This window comes from Oncorhynchus keta, chromosome 16 (assembly GCF_023373465.1).
Source record: "Oncorhynchus keta strain PuntledgeMale-10-30-2019 chromosome 16, Oket_V2, whole genome shotgun sequence".
Lineage (NCBI taxonomy): Eukaryota > Metazoa > Chordata > Actinopteri > Salmoniformes > Salmonidae > Oncorhynchus > Oncorhynchus keta.
The window spans coordinates 17,595,532-17,607,095 of NC_068436.1; the positions used below are offsets into that span (position 1 = coordinate 17,595,532).

Genomic DNA, 11,564 nt, shown 5'->3' on the forward strand with positions numbered 1-11,564 from the left:
ACTGTGTTGGCTCCATCATTTATTTTAGCAGTGTCCTTTTTGTTTAGCATGGTTCAAGCGACTTTGGTGGATGTGTAACCCGGCTAGCTCAGTACAGCATGGTTTGGCATGGCTCTGTCATGTCAAATGCCCTCTGGTAAAGTATCATGTTTTAGGAGTGTGGTGGTGGAGTGACTTTGGTGGATGTGTAACCCGGCTAGCTCAGTACAGCATGGGTTGGCATGGCTCTGTCATGTCAAATGCCCTCTGGTAAAGTATCATGTTTTAGGAGTGTGGTGGTGGAGTGACTTTGGTGGATGTGTAACCCGGCTAGCTCAGTACAGCATGGGTTGGCATGGCTCTGTCATGTCAAATGCCCTCTGGTAAAGTATCATGTTTTAGGAGTGTGGTGGTGGAGTGAGCTTCAGCACAGGGTTCCATGTTGCTTATTGTTTTTTTCTTGCTCTTAGAATGTAGATCCTGGTTATTGGACTAACACATTGCGGCACTCCCATCTATTTCTTTCACATTCTTATTTTGGGGTTTAATTTTAAGGATCTGCTCCTGGTGCAGGTTCTTTCCCATGGCTGGGCCGCTTCTTAATTACGTGTGAACATGGAAATGCGTCTCGTACTGCGGATTACTTTTAGGCTCCTCTCCCACTCCTCTCTCTCTCTCTCTCTCTCTCTCTCTCACACACACTCTAGCTGTCTGCTTCAGCTCTGTAGCTCTCTCTCTCTCTCTCTCTCTCTCTCTCTCTCTCTCTCTCTCTCTCTCTCTCTCTCTCTCTCTCTCTCTCTCTCTCTCTCTCTCTCTCTCTCTCTCTCTCACACACACTCTAGCTGTCTGCTTCAGCTCTGTAGCTCTCTCTGTTGCCATGAATCTCTGTCTCCTTTCTCCACGTTTCACTCCAAAATTTCACACACATTTTCACTCTTTCAGTTTGTATTAGCCGACATTATTCTGACACTCGCCTTCATTCATAGATAGTTTGAGACGTCTGCGGGAACCATGTGTTCGTAACCTTCACAGCCCTGCTATATTCTCTTTCAGTCTGTTACTTCAGCATTTGTTAAGGCATGACACGCTGTGATGTTGACTAACTCTCTGTTAGCTGCGTCTGGACCGGTTCCATTCTCCTGGATTCTGCTGTCTTCCATTCCCACCTCTATTCCAACCAGAGGAGAAGCTTTGAGGACATTCAGTCATTTCCATGTTGTGATCTCCAGCATTTCATTGAGCCTTTTTGTATCGCCAACAGGCGAGAGTAGCGTTAGCCTGCCAGTACAGGTGGGAAGTAGATGTGGGGGAATAGGTTTAGCGTTTTAGCCCACTTGAAATAATGGTAAACAGAGCACTCAACCAAAGAGCAGAGAAAAAAACACCTAAAAAAGTGTGTTAATTGAATAAATGAATACATGGTTGTGTTGAACCTTACTAATTGAATAATGTTGCCATAAGATGTACTTGAAATGCTTTCCTGGTTGGCTGACGGTTACACCGAGGGGGAGGTCGTCTGTAAATTCCATTAACTGGGCCTGTAAATTAACCTACATTACTAAAGTGGTAAAGTGGCATTTTTTCAATTAGCCAGCTAAATACTGTAGGAATTTGTAGGAATGAAAAATGTATTTTCTAATTGTACAACTGCTTACTTCCTCTGTATACTGTAGGAATTCATACTGTAGGAAAGTGGTGTCTCGTGATTTAATGTATGAATGCTTCCCGTCTAATTAGTTGAGACATTACTGTGCCTGTGTGGGTTTTGTAAAGTGGAAAGGGGCAGAGGTGACATAACGGACCAGAGAGGTTATGATGGAACCATTGTGTGTCGTAACCCACTCTGATTGGGGGGGGCAGTAGGCCTGTATTCAGTAATGTTAGTGTTTGGCCGTATTGATAGAATTGTACCCATATTCCCTCTTGAGGTCCGATCTGTGTGACTTTCTAGAGAAACACCTGTTTTGTGGTGGGAAAATGTGCATTTGCATCCTTGTTTATTGTTGCAATTTGTTGCATTGTTGCAATATAATGTTGCAATATAAAGTTGTGTACCTGGTATATCTCACATGGCAGTTTTGTTGACAAAATACAGAAGGAAAGTTGAATAAATGGTATGTTGCTGGATCTTTTGTTATATGCATCAACGGGTGATTGAATGAATACATAATTTGCGTACCAATATTTAAGCTCATCCCACATAGGATTATATGACATACTGTATCATAGCACCAGAATTGGCGAGCTACTTGTTGTTAATGCAGCCCACATCTTGGTTATATCAGAGTACCTAGCCCTAAGACACTCATCCACCTCCTCTGTGAAGAGTCCGTGATTATACTCATATTGAAATATCACATTTCCCCTCCTCTCTTCCACTCCTCTCTCTTCCACTCCTCTCTGCTCAGAGTAAAGTGATTTTTGTTTCAATCAGACACCACCGTTTCCATCGAGCTGGAGGGGAAAAAAACACACAAAAAACAGCTAATTGGTTATGGGGATTTCCGGGGACTCTTTTTCTATGTTGTGAATTAAAAATGGTAGTTGGTTTCCAAAAAGGAAGTGGCTGTCACTCCAGTGTAGTGGGGCTGGCGCGGCCCCAAATTGAAATGACGCGCTGGTTCCCCCTCACTGCGGCTGGAGCTTCCCGTAATTAAACGCCTCATTGTTGCATCATGGGAATTTTGTGGTGAATATTTCATCATGGTGTAGTGATTATTTGGGTGTGGGTGTTTTTTTTTAGGGAGGTGGGTGGTAGGTACTGGAAGTGTCTTTAACCTTGGGACGCTCTTAGAGGAAATTAAACATGGGGATAACTAAGGTATGTCTGGGTTGAAGAAGTGAGTGGTTTGACTGCTCAGCTGTTGTGGTCTTTCTACAAACAAAGTGTTCTTTGTGAGAGAAAATGAAGATTCTAAGGTGAACCCCGGGCCACCTCAGACAACATACAGTAGGCCTCCTGGTGCCCCAGTGGCCTTGTATACTGGACTCACATTTTTTCCCCTTGGTTTTAAAATGCTCAAAAGAAGAAAGATACACTTTCCCTTTCGCCTTGGTAACTGTTGCTAACCGTTTGCCTTTGCTCTTTTCGTTTCTCCTACAGAGGACACCAGTCAACAATGGCGAGGCATTCCGGTGGTTCTTTTAGAGCGCCCGACCTTAGTGACATCAACACGCGGTCAGAGGTCCAGTTAGAACTCTGATGACATCACTGCAGGAAGCACTGGGGGTTCAGAGAACCCAAACAACCTCCCAGTTTTTAAACCAGGAGACAGAAACTCTAAAAAGATGAAAGGATAAACATTATGGTGTTGGTTTAACTCTGTAATTTCCTTTCCTGTGTAATTATTGTACCTTTTGACAGTATCATAATGTCTATTTTCGGTGTATATGAATGTGTTTCAGTGTTGTTTGGCTGTAAAGTTTACAGTCAATCTTATGTAAAGGACTCAATGGACAATCATCACCAATATGTCAACAACAAAGATGGCCGCTGCTGGGATTGATCATGTGATCGTCACACACAACCTTGGAGCAATAATCTTTAAAGTTGATTATTCTGCTTGTGTTTTCCCTTTATTTCCGATTTCAAATTATTATATCGAAGCTGAATTATTTTTTATAAAATGTGTCTTTTTTGTTTAATGCTTGCATTCCCTGTTTGTGTGTGTGCGCCTCTGACTGAGGGAAACTACAAGGTCCTCCTTGGTAAATGTGATGTATCATATAAGTGACACACCATGCCAGAGAGAACGGCATTATTATTTAGATGCTTTCATTTGGGGTTTCTTTCCGTTTTTGTCCAGCACGTTACGAAACAGGGCACATTGTCTTGTGTAGCGAGTTGTACTTTTTTGGAAAACAAAAAGGAGCATCGTTGTGTTACAGTTACTGCACAAAGGGGTGGTTGTGAGCCAGACTGTTTCTCTTTGCTTTTGATACGCTTCAAAGATGGTGTTATGATTCGCTATTTCATGTAACTGTCTTGCCACCTCCTGACCATCTTCTGGGTTTTTGTTTGAAATACAAAGGTCATCTTATAGGTAACACTATACTTAAATCCTGCAGGTATAATGCCTCTACTTATATCCTGCAGGCATAATGCTTCATTACTTGTTTATAAGCAGGCATAATGCTTCATTACTTGTTTATAAGCAGGTATAATGCTTCATTACTTGTTATTAGCAGGTATAATGCTTCATTACTTGTTTATAAGCAGGTATAATGCTTCATTACTTGTTATTAGCAGGTATAATGCTTCATTACTTGTTTATAAGCAGGTATAATGCTTCATTACTTGTTTATAAGCAGGCATAATGCTTCATTACTTGTTTATAAGCAGGTATAATGCTTCATTACTTGTTATTAGCAGGTATAATGCTTCATTACTTGTTTATAAGCAGGTATAATGCTTCATTACTTGTTATTAGCAGGTATAATGCTTCATTACTTGTTTATAAGCAGGTATAATGCTTCATTACTTGTTATTAGCAGGTATAATGCTTCATTACTTGTTATTAACAGGTATAATGCTTTATTGCTTGTTTATAAGCAGGTATAATGCTTTATTGCTTGTTTATAAGCAGGTATAATGCTTTATTGCTTGTTTATAAGCAGGTATAATGCTTTATTGCTTGTTTATAAGCAGGTATAATGCTTTATTGCTTGTTTATAAGCAGGTATAATGCTTTATTGCTTGTTTATAAGCAGGTATAATGCTTTATTGCTTGTTTATAAGCAGGTATAATGCTTCATTACTTGTTATAAGCATGTAACGTCCATTACAATGTCTTATGAGGTTTATGATATATACTTGCAGACTAAGTAAAGTGTTACTGGTTATTACACCCAAGCTGTCTAAAAGGGAGTTATTAATAATACTAGTAAAGGGATTCTGAGGTTAAATGAACATGATTCAAATGGAATATTAAGTCAACAGTACAGTTTACATATCTGACAACAGTTGTATACATTATAAGTGCTATATGTTCACTGTGAGTATCTGTCTGACTCCAGTTATTCTGGAAGTACGGGACTTTCCATACCTTTCTCCTGCAGAGACCACAACAACAACAAATGCCTGAGCTGAAGCAAGAAGTGGACACATTCCAAAAACGACAACAATTATTCAATAAATGACTCATCGTCTTCAAAACCCTATTGTTGCATGTGTAAATGTGTTTTGGTTTTAAAGATGAACAAGAATTTGTATATTGTTGTTGTGATGCTTTTATGTGTTCAAATAAAAAAAAGGACTAAAAACAAATATTTTGAATGTCAACGAATAACGCAACATTTTTATCCTCACATTCTACAATTAAATATTGGATTATGATTCACCTGCAATGTTTTTCCTCTCTCATTTGCTGCTGCTGCGAACATCACTCAAACAACAACGAGGAGAGGATATATAAACGGCATTGGTTGCATCCCGAGTCACGTCTCTCCCGGAATACTAAAATGTCGCATGGTGGAAGAGAGTCATTCCCAGAGGCAGCAGGCTTTAAAGAACTAGTGAAATCCCATGTGGTTTGTCACACGGGTAGAAGGAGGAGAAGAGGGGGGGGCGCCTGAGATGGCTTGTGCAGCCCGAATGATTTCCAGGTCTGGGGGTTGGCGAGAGTAGTGAGGGGGACAGTGGAGGAGGGGATAGAGGGGTGCATTCGGGTTTGCTGTGAATTACTGGGGTCGCTGAGGAGACGGTGGAAGATGAAATCATCCGGGACCGATTTTTTCCTCCTCGGTAACGAAACCCACGCAGCCGTAACCTGCGTCTTGAGCTGCTGGCGGCAAAAAGGCCCGAGAGAGGAGAGCTACATTGGAAATCGTTCTGCGTGCATTCCGCGGCAGATGTGTCTGTGTGGCAAATCCCCGCCACCGCCAGTGATGGGAAGGTGATAAATAACGTGCATCGGGAGCGCCGGCCGCTGAGATTAAACCATATCAGAGATTGGCTTCCTCTAATCCCCCTCTTCTCCTCCTCCCTCTCCTCTCCTGGATCAGTCTGGAAACTGCGATTTAAAGTCCTCAGGCCCCTGTGGTACCGTTTTCCCCCTCCTGCACTGAGAGTGTGTGTGTGTGTGTGTGGGGGGGGGGTAAAGGAGAAAAAAGGTAAAGTAAACGGGATGAAGATGTATGAGCTGAGTATTCTCCCATGAAATGTGTGCAGCGCTCATCTCGATGGAGATGGGAATGGAGCGAGGGATGGGGACTTGGTGAGACAGGCTGTGCCAGGAGGACTCTATACAGCAGGGGTGGGCAATTATTTTGGCTCGAGGGCCACATGTGGATTTTAAAAATCAGCAGAGGGCCACATTTTCTGACCGCAAATTGGGGCCAGAAAAAGTGCAGGTGTTTAAAAATATGTAGGTTGATTATCATTTCTAAATACTTTCTATCTGGTATCTTTAGAACGTTCAACATCATTTCCAGCCCTGCTTCATAGGATTTCATTAGGGTGGTTGGGTCATAGAATGGAAACTCTAACGTCCGTTTTCCCGGATCAAAATGAAACCTCGACCTAGGGCCCAAAAACATGTCCTTAACCGGGTGAGCATCCCTCCCCTGCATTCAGAAATTATATTCTCCATTGAGTAGGCAATTTAGTCCAGACTATAAAGTTAATTTGTGTCTCGGAAACCAGCCCTAAACAACAAACCTACACCACCTAACTGTACACTGTTATAATTAGTGAGTTGCCCATAGGAATATAGAACGGGCGTCTCCATTTAAATCCATGATGGCATAATGAGTGGGCGTTGCAAACCCTTTCTATGGATTCTATTTCTATGGTGATGCCCTTTTATCTTCCAGGGGGAATACATCCAGGAGATTAGATGCTTACCCCCAACCATGCCCTTCACTGAGATTTGGAGTCCTTGTGGTCCTCCTGGTAATCCCTTTAGGGATTTCTGACTGCAGGGGAGGGATGCTCACACCGTTAAGGAGTTATCCCTGGCACACAGGACTAGCACAGGGAAAACGCACAGTCACTTTCTTGGAATGAATGAATACTGGAACGCTGCTCAGGGAATGGGAATGTTGTTGATGGGAAATATGGAGTTTCCAGTTGGGCGGAAGTGATGCGTCTGTATCCTGACGGTGCAGGTTTTTTCCTCCTTTACACCTGCAATATGTCACTTTTTGGGTGACCTGACCAAATTCACATAGAAATGTGATTTATAGATCATTCATTCTTATTAAAAGCATGTATAAGAAACAGTAGAGCTGTTCTATATGTGTTATTTCTATGCTTCCCGTTCTTAAGTTATATTTTTGCATCTTTTACTTTCAGTTTTGTACACCAGCCACAAACAGCTGAAAATGCTATATTGTTGGTTATAGAAAATATATTTAACAGCAGTTAGATGGTACAATGATTCTCTACACTATACTTATTTTCATTTTTTTACATAAACTGAAATTAGGCGAACTATTAGAATTTTAGCAACCAGAAATTGGCGTAGTGATTTCTGCATAGTGCATCTTTAACTGCCACCTCATCTAAAATAATGTTTTAGTTTAAGGGCCAGGTGTTTTTCCTCATCACGTGATCTGACCAGACATGCGTTTATCACTACAGGCTGTGGTTTAGGGCCAAGAGTTTTTCCTGATCAGGTCATGTGGTCATTCTAATGTACTATATGTACACGGATGGGCGTAGCTAGCTATTAATTCCAAAGTATACAGCTGCTGTGTTTTCTATCCGTTTTATGTTCATCCTAATGTGTATTCTAAATGGTCTCTTTCTCCAAACAAAACCCATCAAACCTACACCGTCACATCCAACTCTGTCTGTGAGGCGATAGTTCATGTATGCACAGTGCACACACACGTGCGCGCGCCTTCCCCAGTGCACGACATAACACTTGGCCACTCTGGGTGAGTCACACCACACAGGAGAGGAAAGCGAGACAGAGAGAAAAAGAGAGGGAGCTCGATCTGTCACTCTCCCACCCACCCACCCACCCACCCTCCCTCTCTCTCTCTCTCTCTCTCCCACCCTCTCTCTCTCTCTCCCTCTCTCTCTCTCTCTCTCTCCCTCTCTCTCTCTCTCTCTCTCTCTCTCTCTCTCTCTCTCTCTCTCTCTCTCTCTCTCCCACCCTCTCTCTCTCTCTCTCCTCTCTCTCTCCCTCCCTCCCTCTCTCTCTCTCCCCTCCCACCCTCTCTCTCTCTCTCTCTCCTCTCCTCTCTCCCACCCTCTCTCTCTCTCCCTCCCACCCTCTCCCTCTCTCTCTCTCCCCACCCTCCCACCCTCTCTCTCCCTCTCTCTCTCTCTCTCTCTCTCTCTCTCTCTTTCATTATTTATTTACTGTCTGCAGTTATTCCGTCGCACGCATATTGATGCGGAGAAAGCAGGGTGTGAGTGCGTGTCAGAATCATTCCCTGACGAGGGAGACAAGGTGGAAGTAATCAGCGGAGCGCTGATGCTATATGACAGGCCTAGAGCCGCCGGTACACATTTAAGAGCAGGTAGGAGGAGAGGAGGAGGGAGAGAGAGAGAGAGAAAACACATCTGCCCTCTGAAAGGAGTTTGTAGTTTAGTCTTCAGGGTGAGAAGTGTTTTTAAGGAACTTCAAAACGTTTTTTGGGGGGAGGAAAAAAATCACCTGGGCTCATATTGTCTGAGGTTATGAAGTCTCCTCAAGACAAGACTCAGCTACCCGTATGCCGGTGTAACAGGAAGGACCTTAGAAGGTCAAGCCTTTATGTACCAGGTAGGACTTTCGAAGGCCAGTTCATTTCCTGCTTACCATAGTGATTGAAATCAGGCACTTGGAGAGACCTACCCATTTGCCTGAATGTTTGAGCATTTGATTATAGGCCTCAGAATTCTTGAATGTTTTACAGCCCACACACATAAATGCATTAACATTTTCAATTATTTGTAGCTGTATTACTGTACAAGACATAGTTGAAGAGAGTTTGGCCGAAACTGACAAAGTGATTCTACAGTGTTGGTGACTACTATATTCAATCAGTACCGATATCCAGATGTTTGCCGGGGGAGACCATTCAGTTCTCTTTCCAAGCTGTGTGATTGATTAATTGAATTTATATTCAGTTCACTATTTGCTGCTCACAATAAACATGATTTTATCAATTCAATTAATCTGATGTGTACTCATGCAGCGTCAGAAGAAATGTTGTTGTGTTTTAACCTCTGAAGGCTCCCATTCTGTTTTGATTTAATAGACTCTTTAGAAGCTGAGTGAATCTCAAAAGTCTTGCCTCAATTCCTTGCATTCTCTCTCCTCTCATTCTAACACATTGGAGAAAATTAGGGAGGAAGCGCAGACCTTCTCCAATGTGTTTTGAGAAGGATGCAAAGAATCATATTTTCACCCCCTTCCTGAAGAATGTGCAGGCACCTCCTTGGCTTGCTCTCTGCTCATTGGCTCTCCCTGTTCCTCTCCTGCTCTCTGCTCATTGGCTCTCCCTGTTCTTCTCCTGCTCTCTGAGGCAGGTAGATTGATTAGTTATCCTGCAGCCTCCTGAGTGAGCGTACTGAACCCTGCTGTCTCTCGCTCCCGCCCGCGCGCACACACACACACACACACACCATCTGCTCATCCCTCTGACAGACTCCAGTTTCCAGGGTAATTGATGAATGGGGAAAGTTAATATGTTTAGGGTACGTCCCCCACCATTCCACACACACACACACACACACACACACACACACACACACACACACACACACACACACACACACACACACACACACACACACACACACACACACACACACACACACACACACACACACACCACAGGGGGATCAGACCAGCCTGATTGATTGATCGGGGTGGTGAGCCTCCTGACATCCACTGACATTTCTCCACATCATTTAAACCCTCCTTTCCCCCCGGTGGCAGGCCCCAGACTGACCACTGAGGAATTAGCCAATCAAAGTCACTCACTGGAGGTGTATTTCAGGGCAGCAGCACTGAGGCTCGCTATGCAGACGGAGGCTGTGTTGCAATGTCCACTGTTTAGAATGCATCTCTGATATATGGTTTCATACTCATTTTGTATGTTAGTGTGGCCTGTGGACATTGGAATAGAGACCGGGACTGGACATCATGGAAGACAGGAAAGGAGCCTTGCGGGATGCAAAGAAATGTATTTATGTTTCTTCTGTATTGTCCTGTAGTTAGTAAAGGAACTGCTCATACAGCATTCATATTGTATCTTGTAGACAAGACAAAGTGTTGCCTTGCTTGAGGTTGGACACAGTTTTGATGTTCTGCTTTGAACCACTCAAATCTAATCTGACGTAATAGGAAGGCAGGTGTTAAGTAGATCAGTGTTCCATCTGTGTGTTCTAAAATGATATCATTTCAGACCATTGTGTTGCTTCCAATCTGTTTAAGCCTCCTAGGGTAATCAAATTGACTTGTGTCAAAAGGACACACACAGAATGATGTCATCGGGCAACGCTACCAAGGCTCACAGCTAATGGAGTGATTGGCAGAGTGACAAGTCGGATATCTACACTCATCAAATTAGAAAAATTCCCAGAGTAACGTATTCAGTTATTTACAGCAATCTTTTTCAAACGTGGCGATAAAGTTGTTGTGGTTGTGGATCCGACTCATTTAAAATAATGAAATCGGCTACCGCATAACTCCCACACACCTCAAACCTCTATGTTTATATGAATGTGTTGACTTGTTGTGGCATGACACAGCTGTGCTTGTGGGGAGACCGTACGCTAGTTTGTGACAGCAGCCTATACTGATAATCTCGCCAGCTGGATCAAATGTAAATTCCGAGTCATCACATTTTTCATTTCCAGAAGCCCATATGCATCATCCTTCATAGAGCGTTGTCACTGTGACTGATCTACCAAGATATACGTCAATCCATCTATATCCACACATGCATCCATTCATCCACTCATTTATCATCCATCCATCTATCCGTCCGTCTATATTAGACAACCCTTCTTGGATATTCATAACATTATCAATGTCTGTTAAGGCATGGCCTAGCAACCATTTTTGACTGGATAGAATAAGTTATTAGAATACAATGAATTGGATTCAATACATTGGAATCTGAATATGTGAAAATGTGCCTTTGGCTTCACAACATGGTTGAGATAAAAACGTAGACCATTTAAAGAATGATCAGGAGCAATATAGCCAAAACACTGGTCTCCCTCTTAGAAACATGGTGGTGGGATATAGTAGTGGGGGTGGGGGGCGGGGGTTGATGTGTCACGTCCCATTGAGGTCACGGAATGGCAGATGCATTTACCAAAGCAAACCGCCAGGAGAAGCTCAGTACTTCACCTGTCTCTGTAGATTAGGCCATCACCTCGTCCGCCCAGCCCGTCATATTGAGAGCCACCACTCACGATTCAAAATTCATTAAACCAGCAGAAACTAGTGTGGTATGAAATGTTAAAGTGCTGAAGATGGCATGTTTTAGTACACTTACAGTAAGCATGGGGTCACTCCATGTGAAAACATTACATATGACGACTTTAAGGATTTTCCCAATGTCCATAAAAGTGTCACTGACATTAAATGAAACTGACATTTAAGTACTTCAGCAGCTGGGTTTCCATCTGATTG

At 42.9% G+C, this 11,564-nt stretch overlaps 1 protein-coding gene across 1 annotated transcript in view; it reads left to right on the top strand.

The window, feature by feature from the left end:
• Positions 1 to 5,318, top strand: part of LOC118380594 (CXXC-type zinc finger protein 4-like) — a 37,739-nt gene extending 32,421 nt beyond the window's left edge. Inside the window, 1 exon segment of the mRNA XM_052464875.1 lies at positions 3,083 to 5,318. Coding sequence (XP_052320835.1) covers positions 3,083 to 3,127 — 45 coding nt within the window. The 3' untranslated portion in view covers positions 3,128 to 5,318.
• Positions 5,319 to 11,564: the final 6,246 nt, after the last annotated feature.